This window comes from Choristoneura fumiferana, chromosome 10, assembly GCF_025370935.1.
Source record: "Choristoneura fumiferana chromosome 10, NRCan_CFum_1, whole genome shotgun sequence".
Lineage (NCBI taxonomy): Eukaryota > Metazoa > Arthropoda > Insecta > Lepidoptera > Tortricidae > Choristoneura > Choristoneura fumiferana.
In genome coordinates, this window is record NC_133481.1 from 545,863 (window position 1) to 572,283 (window position 26,421).

Consider the following 26,421-nt stretch of genomic DNA (forward strand, 5'->3'; position numbering starts at 1 on the left):
AACTTTAAAGTGACAAAGCCGGGGGTTTTCCAACTTTTAGTTATTGTTATGGTCGTCATCCATTTGGTATTGATCAAAGTTGATATGGTTGGAGGCATTGGTAGTGGTAGTGGTACCTTGGTACTGCAGCAGCAGCTGCGTGAAGGGCGGCAGCCGCACCAGGTAGTGCAGCACGCAGCCGGGGTTCGAGTACAGCGACGCGTAGTGGTGCGGCGAGCGCGACGCCAGCGCGCCGCAGCCCTCGCGCCGCGCCGCCTTCAGGTCCTGCCACGAACAACTTACGTTTCAGAATGAGTGCCTTCTTTGGGGACCAGTAATTCTCGACCCTATACTGCTCAGCCATCACTGTACGACCTGATAATACGAACTCATTTTGGATTAGAATTATCAAGTCGTACAATATTAGGTCGTGTGTATTAGGATGTCCAAATTTTTGCTCGGCCTGTTAATGCTCGATCTATTATTGTAAGTAGTTATAATCGGAATCCAATCGAATCGAATGACCATAGATTTGTGTTAGGTTGTGTTAGGACCAAATTAAGTTATTTTCTACTAAATTTATTAATATTCGGTGTACACGAAAAACATGATCAATCGTGCGAATCGATTGCTTGCTGTCAAAAGTGTGCTCCGATTATTAGATCGTACAGGGTGATTAAGATCGACCCGTGTTCCAAGTGACATGTGATTGAATTATCAGGTCGTACAAAATCGGTCGAGCATTGTCCAGTAACTACACCCCCTTCTTTATCGTATTGTTTGTAGCGGTCGACGACGAATGCTGGATAGCGTTTAGTTAGGGTTGCATAAAATGCAAGACGATTGCTTCCAAGTTGCGGCTGTCGGTTGCGACCGCAGCGCGACTGCTCAGATGCTGTACTCATCGAGCGGACTGCGAGGAGTGCGCGGGTGGAACTGTGGCACATGTGAGCCGCGGAGAGCACAAAGCGGACCATTACTAACGGTCGTGTAGGACAGGTCGGGCTACTCTTCCTTGCCGACTGCAAGGTAAACTCAACCATGTACGGCAAACTATCAGTATTAATTGCTTGAAAATCCTTGCATGGAGAATATTATTGACACAATTTTAATTCAATTATCGATTGCTGTTATTTTTGGTTTTTCACTGACCCGATACTCTAAAATTGTAAAGCTTACATTATAAGTGTTGATGTAATGCTGTTCCCTGCTCTTGTTCTGTATGGCCATGGGTTTGCCGAGGTCCCGGAACGTGGCGGGGTCAGTCAGGTCCAATATGCGCGAGCTGTAGTCCGCGATCACAAACGGCAATACCTGTGGTAACGATGCACATCAAGTTATTGGCATATACTTCATGTACAATTCCACATCAAGCCCTAATCTGCTTAAGGGCTGAACTGAACTGGTAGAGTTCAAGTGGTTCTTCACAAGCCTGGGATAATGGTGAATGAGATGTAGGATCCAAGTCACAAGGTAAGTAGCTAGCTAAAGCACAGCACGTTGCCCTGACTATATCGCTAGTCCGGCAATGATTTTGTGAATAAACAATTGAAAAGTGTCAAATATTTGGTCAATTCAAATCCGGTTGTTAAGAACCACACGCTTGCAAATGTACTCTCAAATTCGTCACAAGTGAGTGAAACTTAAATTAATAAATTGAATGACTTTAAGTATTTGAAAAAAATACCATGCAATCACTTTTTCGAAGCTGGAAAGAGCCGATGGAAAAACGGTCGCCAAATTCTTCTCACTAAAAGAGCAAATGTTAGGTGAAACATACCGGATATTGCATGAGATCATTGTAGGTGCGGCCGGCGAGCCCGTTCAGCTTCATGAGGTACTCCCAGTTGGTGATGGCGCCCGCTCGCCACAGCGCCGTCGCCTCCGACAGCGTCTCTGGCTCCATTCTGAAGGGAGAAATTAACTTATTCTTTGATTTTTAGTGCTTCAATGACATGTTCGTATCATGTGTGATCTATGTAGATGAAACTATAGCTTCATCCACTTAAATTATTAGATCGCAAACGACACGTGACGGCACTTGATTTTCCTTAAAAGAACCTAGGTATATGTGGAATAGAAAACTCGTTATTGGCCGGCCGCCGGGCACAGCGCGCTGGCAGCGGGCAGCGGGCAGCTGGCACAGCACGCAGCACGCAGCACACTCACCGCGCGGGCAGGTGGCGCGCGGCGTGCGCGAGGAAGGCGGCGCGCTCGGCCTGCCCCGCGAAGGCCAGCAGGTGCGCGCGGCCGGCCGCCACGAACAGCTCGGCGGCGCGCTCCTGGAGGCACCAGCGCCGCGTGGCCACGTGCTGCACGTCCTCCAGCGCCCACGACAGCGCCTCGCTCTCCGCGCCGCCCGACCCCACCGAGTCCGGCACGAAGTGGATGCATCTGAAACATATTACGACGCTTGGAGCCTGTTCGTCTACTCCCTCAATTTTCTACGTGAGCTGTTGCTTCTTTTAGATCCTTTGAACCGGATGTTAGAGTTCGTCCTCCGGCTGGCAGCTTGTTGGTGTACCTGTCAGTCAGCAGCAGCTCGCCGGGCTGCTCCTGCGCGGCGCTGACGAGCGTGACGCGCGCCATGTGCGCCACGGTCTCGTGCAGCTGCAGGCGCGCCACCAGCCCGCCGCGCAGCCCTCCGCCGCCGCCCGTCACGCCACGCAGCGCCGTCGTGCTGCGTGTCGCTGCCGCTGCCAGCTCTGGTCACGATCAAAAACATTAATTACTGTGACGATCAAATAGCTTAGGGGTGGCGAAGTGTACCGAGTGTCACATACAAACTTGTGTGAAGTTCCCGGTCAACTGACGACGTGTCACGTACCGGTCTTGTACTGGTGGCTGGGCTGCAGGAAGCGCGGGCGCAGCGCGAGGTGCGCGCGACGCAGGCGCACGCGCACGCGGCCGGGCGCCTCCGCGTCGTCCAGCTCCCACGACACCGGGTACGACTCCGGCTCGTGCCACAGCGCTGCACACAAACAACATCATATAACAGTGAAAGTACCTAAGTTTTTCAAAAAACAGTGTGACGTAAACCTACACAATCTCCTCATTTTGGCGGATTTCGGGAAGTCGGAGTTAAACGAATTAAACAGTTTTTTTATACTATTTTCAAACATTATGATATTTAAAAGTATGCTTGTTTGAGCAACATGCACTAAGTCGTTCGTACCTTGTTCGTGTGTGAGGTGTTCCGCGATGCGCTGCCAGCGGCGCGCGGCGGCGGCGGCGGCGGAGTGCGCGCGCCGCAGCACGTCCATGAAGGCCTTGCGCTCGGCGTTCTGCGCGTCCACCACCAGCCGCGTCGCCGCCATCGCCGACTCCGTCAGCCGCGCCGCCAGGCTCTCCTTGCTGAATATCACCCTGCGAGCATGATCGTGATCATGATGATGCGAATCTTTTGCTGATCATTGTAATTTTTTAAAGATACACAGTATGATTTCTTACCAGACAGAGAACTAGTTTTGTAAACTTCCTTGTGGCGCATTCGTGATGATAATCTTTCCATAAGCGTTGTATTTAGTACGTTGGGGTCGTTGGGCTATGTGAGGCTAAGGCAAAACTTACGTCTATCTTAAAACGAAAGATTCTTAACGTTCTCTTTCGTGTGTTTCGGCCACGGCCAGGGCCGCCTGCCGCCCTCCCCGCGGGCACTGACCTGCCGATGTGCGCGCGCTGGCGGGCGCCTTGCTGCGGGCGCGGCCAGCGCTCCTCGTCGGCGCGCAGCAGCGCGGCGCCCTCGTCCTGCAGCGCGGCGCCCAGGCGCTCGTGCAGCCCGTCCTGCAGCGCCACGGCCCAGTCGCGCGCCCAGTCCGACACGCTCAGCTCCAGGGCCGCCTGGCCGCCCTCCGCCAGCGCGTGCTGGTGCCGCAGCATCAGCAGCAGGTACACGGCCAGCTGCAACAGCGCGCCCTCTCATCACGACCCGTCCGTACATGACGTCACACGGTGTGGCTGCGGCTGCGGGTGGGGTGTTACCTGTCGCTGCGGCGGCGGTGGCGCGAGCTGCGCGGCGGCGTGCGGCGCGGCGTGCAGCGCGCGCAGCAAGGCGGGCTGCAGACGGCGCACGCCGGCCGCCGGCGCGCCCGCCCACCAGACTAGCTCGCGCAGGGCGCGCAACCAGCCGTCGCCCGGCCCCGCGCCCGCCCACCACGCACGCCGCGACCCCGCGCCCTCGCTCACCGCTAAAACATACGATACCTCACTATTATGATCCGGTTCGAAGGACCAAACATGATCATTATTACAGTCGTAGCATTAACGATATTCCTACTTGACCATTACATTAGGGCCTTCAAGTTAAGTATACATTGTTTTTCTTGATGACACGTTATATTATTACAAACTCAGAAAAATATTATACCTTGACAAGTACGTATGTGACACTCAGTAGAACCATGTTGCAGTCAGCATTTGTCGCACTTATCAAAAAAAAATCAGCAGCAGCAAAAGGGGAGCCCTTGTTACAGAGTTTAACCGAATGTCAAATACGAACTTGTCATGGTATAATAGTAGATTATTGTCGTGGCCTGGAAGTAGGCAATTGCTGACTGAGTATGAGTATTAAACTTTAGTTTAACTAATACGAAGCCAGCAATTGCTATTCCAGCCGAGACTAATATAAAGCTTTTCTCAAAATATATTATAAGTAACATTTAATTTTATTCTAATATTTTTCTTATGCTTTCCCGCCTTTTTTTCACTAAAAATAAACTGCAGGTGTATTTTTCCACCGAAAACACCACAAGCTGTTTCAGACTCAATTGAAAAAGTCCAGAGTTCCAACAAAATATCTGATACCGGCCATTAGACTTGGCTGTATACGACTTGTGTCCATGGCCTTTTTAATTTTTTTTAAAAATTGTGACTGATTGCAGGCGCGCTAATTCATTATTGTCGAGCTAGCGCGCCTGCAATCTTTACAACTTTTAAATTTTTCGCTGACCATAAACTATGCACTTCACCTTCCGATATGTAAAGAATAATGTCAACTTTTACGGTCATTTTTGAGAAAATCTATGAATAATTCAAATGAGCATCAAAGTCGTTAAATGAACGGCCTTGAAGGCAGCTTGAGTCCTCACCGGCGATGAGCGTGGCGAGCAGCCGATCGACGAGCTCGGCCTCGCCGTGCACGGGCAGCGCGGGCGAGCGCGCCTGCAGGAAGGCCACGGCCCGCGTCACCGCGCCCAGGTGCCGCGCCGCCAGCTCCGCCGCCGAGACGCCCTCCGAGCCGAGCACCGCCGACGATAGCACTGCAGAGTTATACGCCCGGTTAACATTTCGTAGTTCGATAAACATGCAATTTAAAGTGGCAAAAGCGGGCCACGTCGCTCGAAGAATCGATAACCGTTAGGGGAGAACAGTTCTCGAGTGACCATCACAAACCAGAAGATGCTGCGTTGGAAGGTTGCTACTAGGTGGACCTCGTGGCTGCGTATCTTCTTCGAACGGCTACATAGCTTAGCATTAGTGGAAACGGTCACATAGTTTCGTTGCGTACCTTTCACACCCTTGCACACACATATCTGGTGTAAAGGCACTCTAAAAAACTTTTACTTTTCTCGTTCATCTCGAACTTAACAGGAACTTGAAATTGACAAGGGATGGCGTTACAGGTAACGCTGGCCGCGTGCGCCAGCCGGTACCTGTGCTGAAGTAGCTGGCGGCGCGCGGGCCGGCGTGCGCGGCGTGCTGCAGCCGCTCCAGCTGCGCCACGACCAGCGCCGCCCGCGCTAGCCCTCGCCGCGTGCGCCAGCCGGTACCTGTGCTGAAGTAGCTGGCGGCGCGCGGGCCGGCGTGCGCGGCGTGCTGCAGCCGCTCCAGCTGCGCCACGAACAGCGCCGCCTGCGCCGCGCGCGCCGCCCGCACACAGCCCTCGTTCGCCGCCGTCAGCTCCACGTACGTCAGCATGTGATGCATATCCGAGATTATCTGTACCACGAAAAGAAATAAGTAGGGTTCGAAGGACCAATAATTGAAAATATGGTGCGGCAGGTCAAGTAAAGTCACCGTCAGATATTTCGGAGCGGCCAAGGTGATCAAAAATATCGAAACATGAACTCTAATGCCTTAATAATATAGTGCATGTTCCGATATTATTGACCACCTTGGCCTCTCCGAAATATCTGATGGCAACTGTACTAATCATGTTAGTGTGCAATATTGGTCCGAAAAGATAAAGCTTTGTTTTGTAATAAAGCTACTAAAACGGCGCACGTCAGCACAACTTGATATACTGTGCACACACTGACCACACAGTGCATTTTCACCTGCATCTGATGGTGCGACTGGAGCGCCTTGTCAGCAATCTTGGCCAGGATGTGCCCCATGTCATCCAAGAGCAGCGCGCGCCCGTCGAACTCGCCGCGCGCGCCCAGCTCGCGGATGCAGCGCACCGCCACCTCCGGGACTGACATCTCTGACACCAATTTTAGGGAGCCCTACAGACAGAAAAATGTTTTGGAACACACTCGAAAATCAGTAGAAGAGATCATTCAGAAAGTATCTACCACAAAGACGTGCAATTCTTTGGGTACGTTCCACTTAAAGCTCGCAACGATTAATACCCTGTATAGAACGATCGCCCGACTTCATAGATGAATTCACTGTTTCTCTCTATTTCTCTCTATTTCTCTCACACAATATTGGTGGGTCAGAGTGGGCTTTAACAAAAACGTGGTGGAAACTCGAATGAGATGACAAATTAGAGACATGTCATCAGAACTTTTGAGTCATCTCACCTCACCATATCTCACCATAAATTTACAGATATTCAAGTTGATTTAAATTTTGCAATGTTGCCATATTGAGACGCTCACGATATGTGTTCCACCTATAACTATCGCCCACTCGTAGAGCCTTTTAATGTTAGAGGAACGGAAACTTCCGCGGTCGTGGGCGAGGGCTTTATCTTTTGTTTTTGTTAGCAACACGTTACCTTGTCGACGATACGGCGCACGAGCAACGACACGTTGTGCGCGAGCGCCGGCTCGTGCAGGCAGGTCGGCAGCGTGGCCAGCAGCGGCGCGCTGCAGTGTAACATTTCGGGAGACACGTCCAGCCAGATGTCGTCCTGGGAACAACACAGCGACGTCGAATCTTACAATGGATAATCAAATAAACTGATCCATATACCTACCACGGTGATAATCAATACCTTGTAATACCTACCTACCTACCTTGTAAAAATCAATTTTCACTATGAAGTATGGGATGTCAACATGATATTAGAAGCACAAAGGTTCCACTCTGGTAGATGATTCAGTTTCGACTGTACTTTGAGACTATGAATGGAATTGTAAGTATGTAGCGTAGTTGGCGCACATATATTTTTTAACTTTTTTTGTTCCCAAAAGTACAAAGGAAATTGGTCTCTTCATATTTAAATTAGAATTTTCGTGTTAGTATTTTGAAAATATTGCGTATCGGTTTAAATTTTTGTTAGTTTTTCATATGTTATTATACTGATTTGAGACCATTTCGCGACCGATACGTGTTTTTATTTTACATTTACTCGATGTTCTTTTAATGTCACGAATAAATGTATTATTTATTTTCCTCCAATGCACTAAGAGGCTGAGGAGGTATTATTTTAGATCTGTGCTACTTACTTCGAGCTGGTCTTCGAGCGGCACGTCGCACTTGGTGATGAGAGAAGCACACGCCGCCGCCAGCTCCCACGAGCCGGGGTACAGAGCTATCTGTTGACAGACCATACTAGTCGCACATACGAACTGTGTCTACGTAGTTATACCGATATTTTAACGACTTTGAAAACCTCATTGCCAACATGTACCTATCGAGGTATATCGAAGTTGACTAAGTCTTCAAAAATTGATGCTGCATTTAGAGCTTGGAATTAAATTTATTGCACTTATTTATTTATGTACGTATCAGCAGGGAGAATAGATGGCCGTTGGGGCCGAAAGGTTCTCAAATGGCGACCGCAGATCGGCAAGCGTGGGTGCAGGCCACTTCCAACCGAAGCAACTGGAGATCTATGTCTAAAAGTGGACGTCCTAGGTCTGATATGATGATTTATTTATGTATTTCTTTCATATGTATGTATGTATTTATGTGGAAGCGGAAGAGGGCGAGAGCAGGGTTTGCATAAACACGTAGTGTCTTCCAAACAGCTGTCTAGCGCATGCTATTGGTGAGGCGCAGTTGTCTATGTGTTCACCACCAGGTCCGTACTGTACCTGGTTGGCGAGGTGGCGGTAGAGATGGCGCTGCGGCGTGGTGCGCGCGGGCGGCGCCAGCTCGGGCACACGGCGGCGCTGCAGCGCGGCCACGGCACGCACTGCCGCCGCGCGCACGCCCGCGTCGCGCTGGTTGGCTAGCACCACCAGACACTCCGGTTGGATTGCACCTTGCATCGCCTGAAACATTTACACCTTCAAATCCTGGTCACGGCACCAACTTAATATATCTTAAAATCCTGGTCACGGCACCAACTTGTATAACATGGGTTGATTTGATCTTTTACATATATCTTTAAGCGATATTTTATCGACATCAAGAAATTGTTTAGATATTTTTGTTAAGGATAGCTTTTTGGAAATAGACAATTTAATTGTTATTTGTTGTTTTTCTTTTTTTATTTATGTTTTATCTTATCAGTTTGAAATAAGAACACTAAATATAAATTTCCAGTATGAACATTTTAATACAAGCTTTTTTGCTGACTGTACTGATTAATTTGTTGTGATTCATACTTGCTGCAGATCATGTTCTGAGAGAAGTAAAATGGCATCTCGGAGGAGTAGCAGCAGGCCTTCGCACGCCGTCCACCCGGGGGCTGCGCCTGCGCGCACACGCTTCTAGACAAAAATATCATAATTACCTTACAGATCAAAACAAACTGTTGTAAATATCCTATTGGCCTGACATTACACTAGACACGAGAGGTATAGAAGTCAAGAGGAGATGCGTTTGCCCAGCGTGCTCAAAGTGTTATACTTGGTATAGTGTTATATCACACTTTAATTTAAAAAAAAAAAATTCTAATGTTGTACAACGTCACCTTCACCTCTTGATAGATCCCACTGGAGTACATCTCGACAGTGGTGTGCGCGACGTCATCGGTGTCGACGACGATGTACCCATTCAGCTCATCCTCGTCGCCAGCAACTCCATCCGCCGCCACCTCCCCCGCCGCCTCGCTGCTTCCGCTCTCGCCCGCTATCCCACTCGTTTCTAACCAAACACATAGTGGCTCATAAATTTATATCCAGCTAGTGGCAATGTCAAAACGTGTTTTAAATAAACTCACCAATTGTCTGATCGGAGTTTTCTGAAGTCGAAGAAACGTTGTGTTTCCTATTTAAAAAAAAGAATACGAGTGAGTCGCATGCAAAAAAAATACTTTGATGTAAAAATAACCGTTTCACTTGTAAACTTTTGTTCGATATCTAAAAAGAACAACACTTATTGCGGTAAGTGCGGCTCGCATGGCCTAGGGTTAAAAAGTTAAATTTTTATATAGTAAAATATGTAGCTTCAGTAGTCTCTCGCCCGCCACTGCAAATTGACATGTATCCATTAGTAATAAACGCAGATATGTTGCAAGATTATTTAACATTCGAAACTACCTCGAAGAACCTAGTTAAGAGTTTCTAAAAACAGTTTCATAGATTAGGACACCGACTAAGTTAAACTAGACTAGAATTTTTACAGGACTGTTGGTCATATATCCCATTTAAATCAAGTAAAAGCTGATCACTCGCAGCAATACTTGACTCCCTCCGGTGTCTAAAGCTAACCTGCCCTCCTTGATCTGCATATTGATGATGCCCTTCATGAGTTTGGTGTGTCCGGCGTCGGGCTCGAGCGGGGGCGCGGGCGCGGACGCGGGCTCGGGCTCGGGTTCGGGATCGGGCCGCCGACGGAGCGCCGCGCTGAACTCGTTGCCGTCCTGGGGCTCCGCGCACAGCAGGAAGTAGAAGTTGGCGCGGGAGTGCGTCACGAATGTGTCGCTGGCCTGGATAATATGAAGATTTAGTTGTTCTGACAAAATTACACTTGTTTTTTAAACTTATTTTTAAGGGCAACGGTGTATCTCACTGGTTCAGTTACAGCAGATTCACTCTAGAGATGGGACATGGGACATGGGGGATACAGACGATGGGAGCGAATGTCGCGGTACTTTTATACTCATAGGTGTAGTCAAGTCACCAGCACCAATATCTGCCATAACAAAGCGTGCATAAATATCTTATATTATTTCTAGGGCCGGTAGTACATGCGAGATATTTCGCACGCTTCATTGTGGCAGGTATTAATGCAGGTGACTGTACGTAGCACGGTTCAGCGTACCTGGTGCATGAGCAGCAGCAAGTCGCAGAGCAGCGCAAGATGGCAGGGCGGCGGCGGCGCGCCCAGCAGCCCGCGCACCACGCGCACCAGGCACGCGCCCGCGCAGTCGCCCGCGCCCGCGCCCGCGCCGCCGCCGCTCGCGCCCTCTTCGGAATTCAGGAACCTCTCCTATTAAGATAGGATCATCTCGTCAGCATGAAATGACGGCCATTTAAAAATAGGATTGGCAACACATTTCACAGATAAATTTTTTTCGACCATAAATATGTAACACGGGACACAACAAAATGAAACGAAAATGAATAAAAAGAGACAGCGTGGATTTTATTTTCAAAAAGATTGTTTTTTTCATCAAAAATGATCTAAACTACTTGGAAATAGCAACAACCTTTATTTTCTCAGTTTTACACATAATATTGAACCTGAAGGTGATAAAGAAATAAGGTTAAATAAAATAAGGGTCTCTCCAAACCTATCGACGCGGAATCGGCTTTAGCCGATCAAAATAAGCTATTTTTTTACGCAATAAGAGCGAAAAAGACGTCAAATGACTCGTCCGACGCGTAACGACGTTTAGCGACGGGAACACGTCTTTTTCGCTTTTATTGCTTGGACATGAAGATATTTTTGGTTGGCTAAGCCGATTTTGCGTTTACAGATATGAGGAGGCTCTTAGGTTTAGTTTTGAGTCTCACCTTGCAAGCCGCCAGCAGCAGCCTGAGAAAGTCATGTCGGTGCAGCTGCTGCTGGTTGAAGGCGCGCCAGCGGCGGCCGGGCGCGTCCTCCAGCAGCGCCTGCAGGCAGCTCAGCGTCAGCGCCCACAGCGAGCCGCGTGCCGCCGCCCGCCCGCCCCCCGCCAGCTCCACCTCCCACTCTAGCTCCTACAAAAAGCATCATCGCCCAAAATTCCCAATCAAGTTCAGCATTTTCTTGAATCGTCATTTATGTTGCGACACAAAAAATCATCGAGATTGCGAAAGGACACGCGTTATTTTCGTTGTTCGGCTGTGCGTCCAATTACATTTGCAATCCTGGTCACGGCACCCAATTGAAAGAATTATTCTGGTTGAATATTAAACAATTTAAATTTGTCTACAAATCACAAAACCAACTGAACTTATTAAGCTGTTATCATTTACGGCTCTTAATACTTTAATTGCATTAAAATTGCATACTTTAACTGCCTTGGAATTGGCATATCAGCAGGATAAAAAGCATACCTCGTCAGTGTCGAGATACCGGCTGGCCTGCACAAGCAACACCAGCAGCGCGGGCTCGCGCACGACGGCGTCGGCGCCACCCACCACCAGCCCGCCTGGGCCCGCTACCAGCACCGGCTGCGTGCACGCCTCGTCGAAGATCACCTGCCATTATCATGATAGATTATTTAGCGCTCGCTTTAGAAGCGATTTTTGACTTCATGATGAACGCGATTCCATTCCATGCTACACTCTGGTGAACAGAATTTTCCATCGGGTGCCATGCAAGACACGAGACGAGGTAGTTGAATTATTTCGTCATTATAGTTCAATTAATTGGTCAGTCAGTATATCTGCATTCAAATTTAATTGCATTACACGTTTTCACGTTGTATTGTTTTTCGTTGCGCTAGACCAGCAGACTCTTGAATTCACAATTAGCCTCGTAGCACACCAGCAAAGTGCACTAAACCGCAGCTTACTTGCAGCATGCGGGCGGACAGCTTGCAGCGCGGCGCGGCGAACACCGCCAGCAGCAGGTCGAGCCCGGCGGGCGCGTGCAGCGCGCTGCGCAGCCGGTTGTCGGCGCCGCACACGCGCAGCACGATGCCCAGTGCCATGGCTTGCTCCTCGTCGCTTGCTTCCATTTCCACCACCTTCAAATACGATGGTCAAGAAAAATTACTACCTTAGCTTAGAGTTCATTTACAACCGAATTATATATAATGCCTTATTCACTAAAGGCTGTGTCACCTAACCATAGGACCGAATTGGAATTAGGAATTGTCTCATTTTTAAAACGAAACAGGTTGTCACAATAACTGACTTTAATGTCAGAATAATGAAGTCAATAAGACTGGCGGAAGACGCGAGAAGTAGCAGTTACGAAAGAGGCACTTTAAAATGAGACGGTGGGCAACTATTTCCCTTACCCTCGCGAACATGTAGAGGAGCACGTGCGGCCCGCCCAGCATGAAGAGCGCGGGCGCGAGCCCGTTGTGGCTGGAGGCCTGCGGGCGGCCCGCCCACGAGCACACCAGCGGCTCCGGCACGCACCAGCCCGCCGCGCTCGCCTTCGGCAGCGGACTGCGCCCCGCGAACACTGCAAACATCCTGCATCATCATCTGCACCTCTCCAAACTAATATTACAACTACTAACAAACAGGACACAGTAAAAAATATCAGAAGATCCGTTACATCACCTGAAACTTTATGACCGTGTGGCGAACTCATATTGTTACAATAATAAAAATCAATCAATTAAAAAAAAGCTAGATCGATACTATTCCGCCATTGTCGAGGTTGAAAAAAAGACCCTATCAATTGGAAGTTAAATCAAATAAATCAGAATTATCATGCTATGGAAACGAGACGTCACCCATTGTCTACCGCTCTGACGGGTGGGTCGGTCGCACCGCGCCCCACGAACTGTTCCGAGGCAGAACGCTGTACGCACGCATTAACTAGTTCGCTCTCGCCATCCTTTTTATCCACATTGTACACAGTCCGGAATAACCGCTTCGGTCGGGCGTACCTGTGGGCAGCGAGGCGGACTGGTGGTACAGGTTGACGATGTGCGGCGCGTGCGCACTGAACGACAGCAGCAGGTTCTCGCTCAGCTCGCGCAGCGCCGCGCCCGACATGTCGTACACCTGCCGGCACACACTGTTCATCAACTGAACGCAGAATCATCATTCGAAACACGTTAACTGCTGGACATAGGCCTCCCCCAAAGAACGCCACAATATGCCACTCGCATCTATTGGGCTCCTGATATACAGCAGGATGCTAGTCCACTTATTTGCGGGTCTATCCACGCTGTCTACTCAAGAACACATGCATTGGCCCGAACGGCCATCAGTTCTTTGAGCGAATTGTCCCGTTCGGCGCCCAGTGGCATGGTTTAAGGACTCCGCACATTATAACAACTAAAAAGCCATTTGGCTCAAAGCTAAATTATGGTTTAAGTCGTATTTCCTACAGTACAATTTTAAATAAAACCGAAAGTTTGAGCCGCGAATGAGTTGGTGCCGCAGTGGTGAGGAATTGATTAGTGTGCGAAGACCTATATTCTTCAGGTTATGTGACAAAGATAGGAAACTAACCTGGTCCCAATCGATGTTGGAGTCGAGCACGTTTGGCGTCAGGAGTCTGGAGTAATTCGGGAGTTCGTTGTCCACCTGTGACCGGAATATTTTGGGATAAGTTGATGCCTTATTTTATAAAGAAGACAAAGCATAGATATATGATGCAAGATGTTTTAATACGGATCTCGTAGTTAAATCGAACACTGCCGTAAATATCTAAATAGGCAGAAAAATTGCAATAAAAAAATCTATAGAGGAGTTCCGTATGCGTATTTTAAGCAGCGGTGTGGAGAGCATGCAATAAAATCGTGACGCTTAACGTCACTACGATTCCGTGCAGTCTCCGTATTTTGAGCAGCAGTGTAGTCAATTCTTTAATTTGCTGTTTCTTTATTTATTTACCTTCGTTTCCACCTACGTTAACTTCAGCTTTAACAGAGGTCAAACGCTGTCCTTTTGTATCCAGCTCTACCTCCGTCACAGTTACCTCCTGTTATTATTCTAAGGCTACGTATGCACTATGCGATTTACTGCGGGTTAGCGCGCCGTCTTTCTGCAAAGTATCGTTTGAGAAAGAGACAGTGCTCTTAAACAGCGCGGTTAGCCGTAAAATGAGTACGTAGCTTAATCAATACCTAGCTATTGACGTGGTCGTGCATGTGTAATAGTATTAGTGTTGTGTGGTCTAGGGTTGTAACGGAACTTCGCCTCCGCCTCCGTTACTGCGGAAGTTCCGCAAGAAATCGTATCTTCGCCTCCGCCTCCGCAATTTTTTATTTCTCCTTTCATTATCTCGGCGCTCAGCGGGAACGCGGTCGGGGTGGGGGTGGGCGTATGTCAAATAACACACGACAGGAATCAAGCTGTCTCGTTGCTTGGACGTACGAAATTGTAATGTTCATGTTTGATTGAACCGCGATTTTTTTAAAGTGATTTTGTACAAAGTAGTCACATGCACGATGACGCCGAAAACAAGTAAGATTTGGCAGTTTTTTTCGAAATTTAAGAGATTTTTGAGTTGAATAAAGGATAAACTATTATTTTTTCCCACATCCACTTTCACCTCCGCATCCGCCTCTCCGCCTCCGCTAAGAAGGCCTCCGTTACAACCCTCCGTGGTCTGACCTGCACGGCGAGGTGCGGCGGCGCGTGCGGCTCGTGCGCGGCGACGTGCAGCGCGGCGGCGGCGGTGAGCACGGGCGCGCGGTACACGCAGGCGCCGGCCGTGTGGTAGCCGCCGCCGGCGCGCTCGCGCCCCGCCTGCCCCACCAGAAGGTGCGTCGGCGTCACCTTGCGGACCAGGATGCCTGCATAACGCGTTTACTAAGGCTACGTTCCACTAAACGTCCGTAACGACCGCGGCCGCTGAATTTGCCGTTCCACTAACGTAAAAAGGCCGCGGGCGTTGTAGGCGAATTAGTGGAACGCGCATCTTGAGCGCTGTATGCTCGCAATATGGCCGCATGGTGAAAACGTGCTGTGAGAGTAAACATTTCGCATAGATGGTAGTAAAATTTAATTCAACAACCATTCCCGTGAATTTGTTTGCGATTATGTTATGACAAAACGAACGAGAAATAATAACTGGTAAAGTACATCAAGTTCTGATGACATCACGCTCATCTGTCATGGTAAATGCCCACTTTGAAGCATTTTGGTTTTGGATACCATGGTATCGTTGGACTGTCAAGTGGCTAGAGAAGAGAGGATAGGCACTCGTATAAGTCAAATATAAATGAAGATTATACCTTGTAGAGGCAAGGACACTGTTTCAAATTCACATCCATCAATGTAAAGTGTGACCTAAAACAAAAGATAATAATTTAAAAATCTCAGATCTTGGTTCGGAGCAATTTTTTTATATTCTGTTTTTAGGGTTCCGGAGCCAAAATGGCCAAAACCCTTATAGTTTCGCCATGACTGTCTGTCTGTCCTTCTGTCTGTCTGTCTGTCTGTCTGTCTGTCTGTCCGTACGCGGCTTTTCTCAGGGACTATCAGTGCTAGAAAGCTGTAATTTTGCACGGATATATAAGTAAAGTATGCCGACAAAATGGTACAATAAAAAATTCAAAAACAATTTTTTTAGGGTACCTCCCATAGACGTAAAGCGGGGGTGATTTTTTTTTCTCATCCCACCCTGTAGTGTGGGGTATCGTTGGATAGGTCTTTAGGTTCATTAGGGGTTTGCTAAGACGATTTTTCGATTCAGTGATTTGTTTGCGAAATATTCAACTTTAAAGTGCAAATTTTCATTAAAATCGAGCGTCCCCCCCCCCTCTAAAATCTAAACCGGTGGGTGGAAAAATTTGAATAAATTCAGGATGGTAGTCAGTATAGCAAACTTTCAAGGAAAACTATAACGGCTAAGTTTGCTTGAGAATTATTAGTATTTTATGAGTAAATAGCAGCCTAAGGTATAAAATATACCTAAACTTGGAAGATTCCGTATAAAATACGAAATCCTTAGAAACTTACTTAGTTTTTTCGTAATAGCTACGGAACCCTATTTTGGGCGTGTTCGACACGCTCTTGGCCGGTTTATTAAGATATGAGATTGAAGTCCCCACTGACCTGTATGTGAATCCGCCGCTTGTGCACGACCTCCTTAACGTTGAGCGCCACGCAGGTCCACTGCGCCGGCGGCAGCGCGCCGTCCACGCGCGTCTCGCTCAGGATCTTGTAACAGGAAATCTCGGGCCGCGAGAGACGCAGCGTGAACGACCCTGAAAACTAAACTTATCACTTCGTGTCTTTGGATGAAATCAAATTAAAAATTTAATTTGAGAAAACTGCCGTTTAAGTCAAGTGTTTTAGCCATTTTTAGGGTTCCGTATCTCAAATGGTAAAAACGGAACCCTTATAGGATCACTTTTTGTCCGTCTGTCTGTCTGTCAAGACCCTTTTTCTCGGGAACGCGTGGAGGTATCAAACTGAAACTTATATCAAATACTGAGGTCTACTGTCCCTTGGAGCTGTGAAAAAATCAAATTTCCAAGCCAATGCAATCAAAAGATGCAGCCGTTTATGGTGCAAATTTCCGCAAATTTTCGTAACTCGCAAGTGAATTAAAATCTACAGGGTACTTCCCGTGAACTCAGAATCTTGAAATTTGGTATGAAGCTAGCTATTATAACACGACTAACTAGAGAAGTCTGAAAATCTTATTTTTTATGCCTGTCTGTAAATATCAATGACCAATATAATCTGACCCCACATTGCGTACATTTTGCTTAAGAGTAGGGCTCTGCATACACTGGATGTAGTAAATCACTCGGTAAAAGCGAAAAATATCTTCAAGACATGACTCCCGTTTACTTACATACCTATAAATGTGTACAGAACCCTCGGTGCGCGAGTCCGACTAGCACTTTCCCGGTTTTTTTTTACTAACAACTTATTGTAGTAGTTTCTTTTCCCAAATGAATCGATAGCACATACTTTTCTCATTTTAATTTTGTCAAGTTTTATTAATGCTGCGCGCTCGACGACAGAAGGCAGCGGAGAGCGTATTCTTTGTTCATTGCGTTTGCCGCCATGCAACCACTGTGCGGCGACCGTTTAGGCCGCGTAATGAATAGAAAATACGCTTGCTGCGCCGCTGCCCGCGGTTTTGGACAAATGAACTCTTGAATAAGGATCCTTTACTCGAGTGCGCGAAGGAGGGTTGTGTTAACAGTTGGTACGGACCGGTGTCTGTGTGCAGCCACAGCTCCAGCAGCAGCGAGTCGTGTCCCAGGCTCACCACGTGCAGGGGCGCGTCCCCGCCGCCCGCCCCCGCCCCGGCCCGCCCGGCCACTCGTGCGCTTCTGAACGGAAATTCATTAATGAAAGTATTTATTTAAGAATTAGAATACCATAAAGGTGTGATAGGTTTAGAATAGTACATTGTGTCTTAAGGGCGGTAAATAAGGAATTACGAACGAGAGTCTATAAGACTGAGGGCTTTAATGAGTCGATGTTCGTAATTCTAGTACCGCCCGTTGTGGAGGTCTATATCAATGACTTAACTAGCTAGGTAGCGGGTGAGCAAGTAATTGTTTATAGTTCAGTACTGCAATGAGGGCTATCGTTTTTTGTCTCACTAGATGGCGCACTGTTGCGTGAGGTTTTTAGTATGGCTTTCAAAGTCTGTTATTACGGGCGTAAAAACAAAGTTTAGAATAAAATCATATTTAAAACACCTTAAAACCGTACCATAAAAATATCGAGCATGCCACAGTATTGCATAGTCCCCGTTTTGTTCGGAAAAAAGGGAGGAAAAAGGTTTCCATAAGACAAAACTGTCTCAAAACATATTTGCCATAATTAATTTCAGATATTGCAAAATATTTACAAAATTATTCTAATTATAAATAAACCCGCGTAACTCATCCAAAAACTATGAGATTTGACATTTCGGAGACCTCACGCTACACTAGCGCCTCTAGCGGCGAATTCATTCGCGATAGCCCTCATTGGTCTGTGAAGGTATCAAAGTAGTGTGTGTACCGGTGGCGGGCGGCGTGCGCCGCAGCCAGGTGGTGAGCGCGAAGCCCTGCAGCCAGGGCGCCCAGCCCGCGCCCTCCACGCCGCAGCGCGCCGCGTGCAGCGCCCACGCCGACTGGTACCCTGACAAATATGAACACATGGTAACTTTACACGACTATTTAACGCCAAAATCTCACCAGAAAAAGGGTAAACAATCTTGAAGTATTTTTATTGAAAAACGTTTTTTAAAAAAACAGTAAATATTAGGCTATTGAGCATGGAATAGAGCGCGTGTATATTATTTGACGCTAGTACGAATTTTCGAACTTGCGTAAACTCATGATTGGTTTTTTGGAGTCTTTTTGTATTTTTTATTTCAACTCCAAATTTGTTACTTTTACGGGTATCCCGTGAAACCATATCGAAAATACAAACTGAGACATGGATGCACAGAAAAATCAGAAAAAGAGACCAGCACTGGGAATCGAACTCAGGTCCTCACAGCAGGAGCTGGTGCATAAGTAGCGTAGTAGAAATAAGCAACCTGAGATATGTATTCATAGGAAAAATTCGTGTCTAGATTCCTGTCCAGCGGTGGTGTAGGGGTTATAGCACGCAGCACGGATTGCTGAGGACCTGGGTTCGATTCCCAGCGCTGGTCTCTTTTTCTGATTTTTCTGTGCATCCATGTCTCAGTTTGTATTTTCGATGAGATTACGTAAACTCAACACATTAAAAGTTGCACACCTCCGTGGTGTAAACTGGGGTACACTGGCGCTGAAATCTAGCACCAGGAAGCGAAGTAGTCTACACACGCAGATTGAGCACTGACCGGCCTTCTGATGTTGGTCCTGCAGCGCGCGCGCCGCCGCCTCGGCCGCCGCGCTCACCGCCGCCGGCGCCGCGTCCGCGCCCGCTGTCACTGGGGCCTCATCTACACACATAAAAGCTGCGTTACTTTAAAGCTCAGTACAGTACAGTCAGCATCAGAAGCTGATGAGCGGATATGGTACTCAAAATGCTTTACACGTGACTTATCTGTCAGGGTAATGAGAAAGTGTTTAAATCATATTGAGCACTGCAACTACTGCACTACTTCTGCTGCTAATTGTACGGCTTGGGCTAAAAATATGTTTTTCCACTAATAAAAAGCTACATAGATTGTGTTAGCTACTGAAAATCTCTACGTAATAAAGCATATTTAAATCCTTTAACCTGTCCTCTCCCAGAGGCACAAATTCGTGTCCAAATTCCTTTGATCCTGTTATCCTGGGAGATGACAGATTAATGCAGTAAGATATAAATTTAATTAATGGTCAACTTTGTCTTTTTCAATCGCACCGCCGAATTATATTTTCATCATCATAAATCAACAGCTTAAAATTAGGTATGTGTTTATTTTCAAGGACTAAGTCTCATTTGACAGCAGCAGGGGGTACCTAGCTACACTGTGGCACGGGCAGCAGCGCGGTAGCGCGCCAGCAGGTAGAGGGGGGGAGGTACCTGGCTGCGCTGTGGCGGGGAAGGCCAGCACGACGGGCGGCGCGGGCGCGCGGCGCGCGCCAGCCGGCGCAGCGCGGGCAGCAGCACGCGGCGCGCCGGCCGCGCCAGCAACGCCAGCAGCTGCGCCAGCTCGCGCGCGGAGATGCTCTGCGACGCCACCACATGGATCAGCTCAAGGATGCTGCGCTGCAACTCTGACAAACAAGATACAAGGAATCAAGACAAATTTTTAATAATATCACTTCAGTTATTGATATTGGCGACGACAAAAACAGATAAAAAACCGTGAATACCGAGTGTGCTTATTAACCCAATGCTATTATATAGGACCGATCAATTTTTTTTTTCGTGAGGAAATCTTCACGAGCCAGATAGGTTATGTTTATGTCAGACTTTTTACTGACGCTGATGGTGTTTCTACGGTCCGCTCAGATAAGGGTTTTGGGAAGCACCCTCGGTATCCTCCGGGAGTTTGAAACAAGTGAGGCTGTTTACCGGCCAGGTCGGGGTGCCGCCGGTCGAGCAGCGCGGCGGTGTGCGGGCCCAGCAGCCGGCGCAGCAGCGGGGGCGGCGCGCCCCCCGCGCCCCCGCCGCGCGCCAGCGCCGCCGCCAGCCGCCCGCAGCACGCGCGCGCCACGCCCGCGCCCGCGCTGCGCCGCCCCGCCGCAGACTCCGACTCGCCCTCCGACGACACCAGTCTGCAGCGCCGCAAACATGAACAACGTGGCGCGGGTGACGATTATAGTAAACTCCACGAAAGTAAAACCCAAAACCATATTAGGCTACAATCCCACCAGAGATGTGCGAGGATGTGTTGCGGGGAATATTTTTAAAAATGGTTTTTTGGAATCTTTTTGTATTTTTTATTTCAATTCCAAATTTTTGTTACTTTTACGGTCATCCCGTAAAACCCATATCGAAAATACAAACTGAAATACAGATGCATAGAAAAACCAGAAAAATAAGACCAGCGCTGGGAATCGAACCCAGGTTCTCGGCATTCCGTGCCACAGACACGAATTTCTCCTATGCACCACATCCCTCAGCCTGTTTGTTTTCTTATCTAGTCACTTAAGCAGCGACACTAGCCACATTTATGCTGTAGCCCTCATCGAGAAACCTTCAGCACCCCATTGGAACTAACCGCTCACCCCCCCCCCCCCGTTTCCCGTTTATACTTCCGTTTGCCATCTACTATAAAAAAAATTTTGGCAGTCACGTTCCGACTAGGATATGATTTGATTAACTTATGTAGATGTCGGCGGCCGATCGCTAAATTCGCCAGATCACAAAATTCCTCGGCATATCGTGAAATGGCGCCATGCATGAATTGGTTAAGGGACATCCGCCATATCGTTGAAAATTCCTTGCTTCGCTCGTCTTGCCTAAATATTTCTTTTTTTGACATATCACGATGTGCCCGGTATAGAGCTAGGAATATGGACTAATGCATTGCTCTAATCGATCTGCCGTATTGTTTCTCAGGCACATCGTTATATGCCGCCGGGCCAACGTTTAGGCATATCAAGAATTGGCGCCATTTTACGATATGCCTAGGAATTTCGTGATCTGGCGGATCTTACGACTTGGGAGAACTAACTCCAGTCAATTGTATAAGGAAGTCCAGAGCTGGGCACAAGCCACAATGAGAGGGCTGTGCGGGCCACGCGGGCCCCGTTCGGGTTATGAACTTCCCACAGACAATAGAATTGCTTAGCAGACTTATACAAGTTTCCCCACAATAAAGCTCGTGGTAAATTAAAAAAAAAAACTCCTGCAGAGCCCAGGTTACAACCCAAGGTTCTCTAGCTCTGCGAATACCTGTCAAAACTGAAATGAAAATGTACGACAAGCAAGGTGTTGAATGTACTTTCTATAAGCTTCTATAATAATCCGATAGACCGACACGTGTCGCACTCGTAGGGCTTCTGAGAATCGTCGAAGGCAGTCGCACAAAGGTTCGGTCTCGGAGAGGTGACCTACCTAACCGCTTTAGCGAGATAATTGCATTACAATTACAGCTACGAAGAAGAGTTATAAGTTACAAGGCGAGTGACATAAAAGATAATCTTTATTAGAATTAAGACCGATTAGTGGCTAAAATAGTTATAACTTATAAATATGTACATAATGAGTTCAGGATGAGATTGCATTTTGTGCTAAGTGTTTTTTTTACATAAAGCTGACCCGTGACTGATTCATATACAATAACTGCATACATAAGACTGCAGATGACACCAAAGATGTATCTCACTGATTCAGTAACAGCCTATTCACTCTAGCCTTGAAGCGCCTTAGGTTGTATCTATCATGAAATACACACGATGGGAGCGAATTCTATTTTTTAGCAGTTTGCATTAGGAGAGAGAGAGAGATGAAGCGAACCATGTCGTTCGGGCAATGGAATACTAACTTAATAAGGATGAGGACGCTCCCCCCGCCTGGATGCCCGTTGGTAAAAACAAGATGGAGGAATTAAACATGTCGTCAAAATGTATCCGGTAAAACAGACAAACACGCAACTCTTCCTACGACGGTGTTTGAGGCTAAAAAAAAGCTAAGTGTAGACTGTATGCAGCGACGATATAAAGCCGGGTCTCCACTGAGCGTGCCGCCCCGTGCGGCAGCCATTTTCGGTGCGAACTGTATCGAACAAAATCATGCCTCATGCGCTTGCGTCGCGCGGCGGCTCGCTCAGTGGAAACCCGGCTTAAGTAGATACGTACTTGTGTATCAGGTCGGTCAATATATCGAGCACGAGCACGCACAGCTCGGGGTGCGCGAGGCGCCCGCTGTCCGCGTACTGCTGGCACGCGGGTGGCTCCGGGTCTGACCCTACAAACAATCAACTTGGTTAAATGATTAATAATTTAAAAAAAACATTGCATGCACCACTATTATTAATAACCATGAAGTTTACTATTTATTTATTTGGCAAAAAAACATACAATACATAAGGCCTACAATATTATGCACCCTGGTAGCCACAATTTTAATTAAAAGTTTAATCTACCTAGATTAACTAGCGACTATGATGTAAAGTTACCCGTTGAACTAAAATCTATTAGTAACAGTCACACATTTAAACAAAAATTAAAGTCTTTCTTGTTGGAGAAGTGTTATTATTCAATAGAGGAATTTTGTAATCGTGCCCGGGATTATTGCTAAAATGGTATTTTTAATTGCCTATTTTGAATATTCCCTTATTTGCAAACTATAATTATACTGAATGTTAATTTATTTACTTTTTTAATCCAGATTACTGACAAATGTTATTGACATATTTAATTAAATTTGTAGTTTATTTTTATTTTTAATAAGTAATAATAATTTTTGTAGTAATTTAATTTGACTTGTTAAATAATTTGGACATGTATTGTAACTTCAAACACAATGTACATTGTTATTTGAAATAAATAGAATTGAATTGAAAGAGAAAACTTACAACAATACAAAGACTCTTTATTGTACACCAGACATAGTAAGCAATACAGAAAACAGATACACAGAGAGAAAACTACAAGGTGAGCAATAGGCGGCCTTGTCGCTAAAGAGCGATCTCTTCCAGGCAACCTTTTTTACAGAAATAAGGAAGGACCAACTTACCAGGGGTGCTGTTCATTGACGACAGCGCCTCTGACAGCTTGCGCGCTTTGTACGACGACAGTAAGTCGAACTTGTTGATCTCCACGTCTGCCTGCAAAGCAAATTAAGTCATTGTACATTTTTTTCCAAGGTAGATAAACTTTTGTTTTGCTTTTAACATTATCAATGGTCTTTATTATTATTTGTGGAATGGAAAACATTATCCAAAACTCGTTTATACAGACCTACTATACAGGTTGTAAAATTTCGATCGGTCAGTGTAGGAAATTCTGAATCTACGACACATAGGTACGAAGATCTGTTCTTAAGAACAATGTTATCGATTTTTGTAACAAGAAAAATTGCATTCACACATTTAAAAATATCGCATTGTACTCAGCTCGAGAATCGAACCCAGACCGCACGTAGCAACGCCAGTAGCTGCACGGGAACGCATCTAGCTGCTAGCACCAGCACCAGGGTAGGCAACACTATACTCTATTTATTAAACCAAGATACTAAAGTGACAGTATGAGAAATCAAATGTTAAAATAATGTGACCAGCATTATGTGTGCTAATCTCGTATATCGGTTTTCCACATAGCAAATAATCGATAAAACATAATATGTTATGGTAACAAAATTAAAATGTAAGCATTAAGTATTCTACTTTCCATAAGCTTTGAGCTTTTAGGCAGAACTTGATTAGAATCAACATCCCAAAAAAAAACAAACAATACAAAAACAACAAACATCTACAAAAAATCGAAATATCTCCTAAATGATGGCATTTTCAATAGACCCATTTTACCTTTTTTAAAAAAAATAAAAATAAAAAATAAAAAGACATTTATTGCCACATTAAAAAAAGAAAAAATGCACTGAACATAACAAAATACAAAAATAAAAAACAACAGACACGTTAAAAATATGTGGCAATAGGCTCAAGCTCAGCATTCACTTGCCCTAGCCCTAGCCCTAGCCTAGGCCTAGGCTGGGCCTAGTTTTAGCCCTAGGTACGTGTGTTAGTACGTCACAGATGCGTTCATATCTTAACATTTTATGCGTATAACATAGGTACTTACCGAAACTTTTCAGTGATTACCGGTGGTGGCACATCACTATTTAGAGATATAAAAAAAGGTAACACATGTAACGTCATTTTAGTATCTTGGTTTAATAAACAGAGTATATCGCTGTTTAACCTCAGTGCACGCCACTGGTTCTGGTTGTTACCTCATAGCCCTCGTCGGCGCGGCAGTAAGGCTCGCTGTGCTCGGAGGCGTAGGGCGCCGCCACGCTGTCTTCGCTCGACGAGCCCTCCGCCGAGCTGTTGCTCGACGGACAGAGGAGTGGCGGCACCTGCCAATGGATATTTCTATAAGTTTCACTGCAAAATTAGCTGTATTGTATACAATTTATTGCAAGACTTAGGGGCTGTTTCACCATCCATTGGTTAGTGTTAACTGGCGGTTAAATGTGATGCCGTCTCCGTCTATTCGAACAAAACAAATAGAGACGGCATCACATTTAACCGTCAGTTAACACTAATCAATGGATGGTGAAACAGCCCTTTAGTGTACGAATAATTCGCTAATCATTGCTTCGTGTGTCATATCCTGAAAAAAAAATTATCCTATGTCCTTATAAGCCCAAATGGGTTCCAAATAACAGCGAGGTAAATTTCAGTCACGCAATATAGACCTAGTATGAATATTATACCACTTTAAAATTCCCGACCTGATAAATACCGGCATGACAATTGAATGCCGATATATGCCTACATGTTTTTGACGATCCGGTAGTGCCAAATGAGAATGATGAAAATATTGATAGATGGCGTTAACACCTAAAGGTCCGTTTGACGTTACAGTCTTCCTTGTAATTGGCTCATCTAGTTATTCAACCAATCATAAGGTCACAGCTCATTAGAACCATCCGGCACCCGACCAGCACCGCCTCGACTTTCGGCGTCCACTCGCTGTCGACAGATGGTCCACGGGTGGACGTCGCGTTGACAACGAGTGGACCTCGCGTGGTCCACGAATTTCCGAGTAGTCTATTATGAAATGAGGGTGGGAGCGCCGCGCCGACCGCGCGCGGATCACGCGAGGCAAGCGTATGAGCAGCGAGCTATCACCGAGTGGCCCACTCGCCGTCCGCGCGTGGACACCTCGCGAGCGTGGACACCGGTGACGCTATGGAGTTGATGTAATGAGCGTATGCCCATACAAATCCATATAAAGAATACTAACCGCTCGCAGCGAGGCGGTGCTGATCGGGTGCCGGGTTGATCTAATGAGCTGTGACCACAAATGCTAAAGTTGATAACGGACTTCACAATGCTAGCGGCACCTAGCCTAGTTCACAGAAACCCTTACTGCGGCTACGACAGCGATCGCGAGTGTGACCGACCTTGGCATGCGGCGGCGGCGGCATGCTGTGCCGCGCGCTGGGCTCGGCCGTGGCCACGCGCACCAGCGCCTCGCACAGCGCGCGCAGCGCCGGCGTCTCCGCCCCCCCCGCCCCCGCCCCCGCCCCCACCTCACCCGCGCCCTCGCTCAGCGCCGCTCGCAGCACCGCACAGCTCGCCTCTTTGGAACGATCTGACGTCACATCTGTAATGACACATTAAGGTTTCATCTGCCAAAGTTAAGAGCGTTTATTCCTGCTGAGCTGGCAACGTTGCATTTTTGTTAGTTTTTCTCGATTATTCCATAAAAATTGAATGAAAATTAAAAATGTTTTCTGATAGAACACTTCTTAATATGTAAGTTAATGTGTCTGGAATTAATTCCAATAATTATTCGTTATAATTTTTTTTTTCTTTAAATACCGATCATAAACATTAATTCGTTTAATTAAATAATCGAGAATACTGCAACTGGGCGACATTACACAATTTAAAGTAGCGCTCTATAATTTTCTGGCTGGGAAAGCATATTATTCCGTTCAAGAATATTTGTTAGACTGCATTTAGAATTATTTAAGTATTTTTTGTTTTGTTATGATTATGATGCATGTAAAGCTGTCGTTATAGTTATATTTGTATGCCATATGGCGAGACATAGTGATACAATTAATCACCTAATGTAACATCTATTGACCTATGTTTAACAAATAAATAATTTTGAATTTGAAAAACTAATAAAAATGCAACGTTGCCAGCTCAGCAGGAATAAACGCTCTTAAAGCAGGCCACACGTAAATTTAATCACTTAAAAGTTAAATAGAAATCCTTTCAGGCCGCGAATGGGACTCCAGCGGGTAGCGACGC

The 26,421-nt window shown here is 46.7% G+C and overlaps 1 protein-coding gene across 1 annotated transcript in view; it reads right to left on the reverse strand.

Annotated features, from left to right (window-relative positions):
* The window catches only part of mv (lysosomal-trafficking regulator mauve), a 56,741-nt gene that overhangs the window by 12,584 nt on the left and 17,736 nt on the right, over positions 1 to 26,421 (reverse strand). The window contains exons 9-46 of the mRNA XM_074092890.1: positions 25,560 to 25,762; positions 24,381 to 24,506; positions 23,166 to 23,256; positions 22,286 to 22,394; positions 20,055 to 20,257; positions 19,514 to 19,753; positions 18,889 to 18,990; positions 18,089 to 18,197; positions 17,277 to 17,395; positions 16,161 to 16,312; positions 15,338 to 15,392; positions 14,715 to 14,896; positions 13,608 to 13,682; positions 13,037 to 13,154; positions 12,434 to 12,603; positions 11,984 to 12,157; positions 11,523 to 11,666; positions 10,998 to 11,183; positions 10,303 to 10,470; positions 9,750 to 9,967; positions 9,260 to 9,306; positions 9,011 to 9,183; positions 8,703 to 8,807; positions 8,187 to 8,366; positions 7,596 to 7,685; positions 6,923 to 7,057; positions 6,255 to 6,425; positions 5,631 to 5,916; positions 5,067 to 5,237; positions 3,961 to 4,166; positions 3,641 to 3,879; positions 3,155 to 3,345; positions 2,807 to 2,950; positions 2,504 to 2,684; positions 2,149 to 2,373; positions 1,760 to 1,886; positions 1,159 to 1,293; positions 117 to 264 (exon numbers count right to left, since the gene is read on the reverse strand). Of these exons, the coding sequence (XP_073948991.1) occupies positions 117 to 264; positions 1,159 to 1,293; positions 1,760 to 1,886; positions 2,149 to 2,373; positions 2,504 to 2,684; positions 2,807 to 2,950; positions 3,155 to 3,345; positions 3,641 to 3,879; positions 3,961 to 4,166; positions 5,067 to 5,237; positions 5,631 to 5,916; positions 6,255 to 6,425; positions 6,923 to 7,057; positions 7,596 to 7,685; positions 8,187 to 8,366; positions 8,703 to 8,807; positions 9,011 to 9,183; positions 9,260 to 9,306; positions 9,750 to 9,967; positions 10,303 to 10,470; positions 10,998 to 11,183; positions 11,523 to 11,666; positions 11,984 to 12,157; positions 12,434 to 12,603; positions 13,037 to 13,154; positions 13,608 to 13,682; positions 14,715 to 14,896; positions 15,338 to 15,392; positions 16,161 to 16,312; positions 17,277 to 17,395; positions 18,089 to 18,197; positions 18,889 to 18,990; positions 19,514 to 19,753; positions 20,055 to 20,257; positions 22,286 to 22,394; positions 23,166 to 23,256; positions 24,381 to 24,506; positions 25,560 to 25,762 (5,898 nt within the window). The remainder of the gene's footprint in view (positions 1 to 116; positions 265 to 1,158; positions 1,294 to 1,759; positions 1,887 to 2,148; positions 2,374 to 2,503; positions 2,685 to 2,806; positions 2,951 to 3,154; positions 3,346 to 3,640; positions 3,880 to 3,960; positions 4,167 to 5,066; positions 5,238 to 5,630; positions 5,917 to 6,254; positions 6,426 to 6,922; positions 7,058 to 7,595; positions 7,686 to 8,186; positions 8,367 to 8,702; positions 8,808 to 9,010; positions 9,184 to 9,259; positions 9,307 to 9,749; positions 9,968 to 10,302; positions 10,471 to 10,997; positions 11,184 to 11,522; positions 11,667 to 11,983; positions 12,158 to 12,433; positions 12,604 to 13,036; positions 13,155 to 13,607; positions 13,683 to 14,714; positions 14,897 to 15,337; positions 15,393 to 16,160; positions 16,313 to 17,276; positions 17,396 to 18,088; positions 18,198 to 18,888; positions 18,991 to 19,513; positions 19,754 to 20,054; positions 20,258 to 22,285; positions 22,395 to 23,165; positions 23,257 to 24,380; positions 24,507 to 25,559; positions 25,763 to 26,421) is intronic.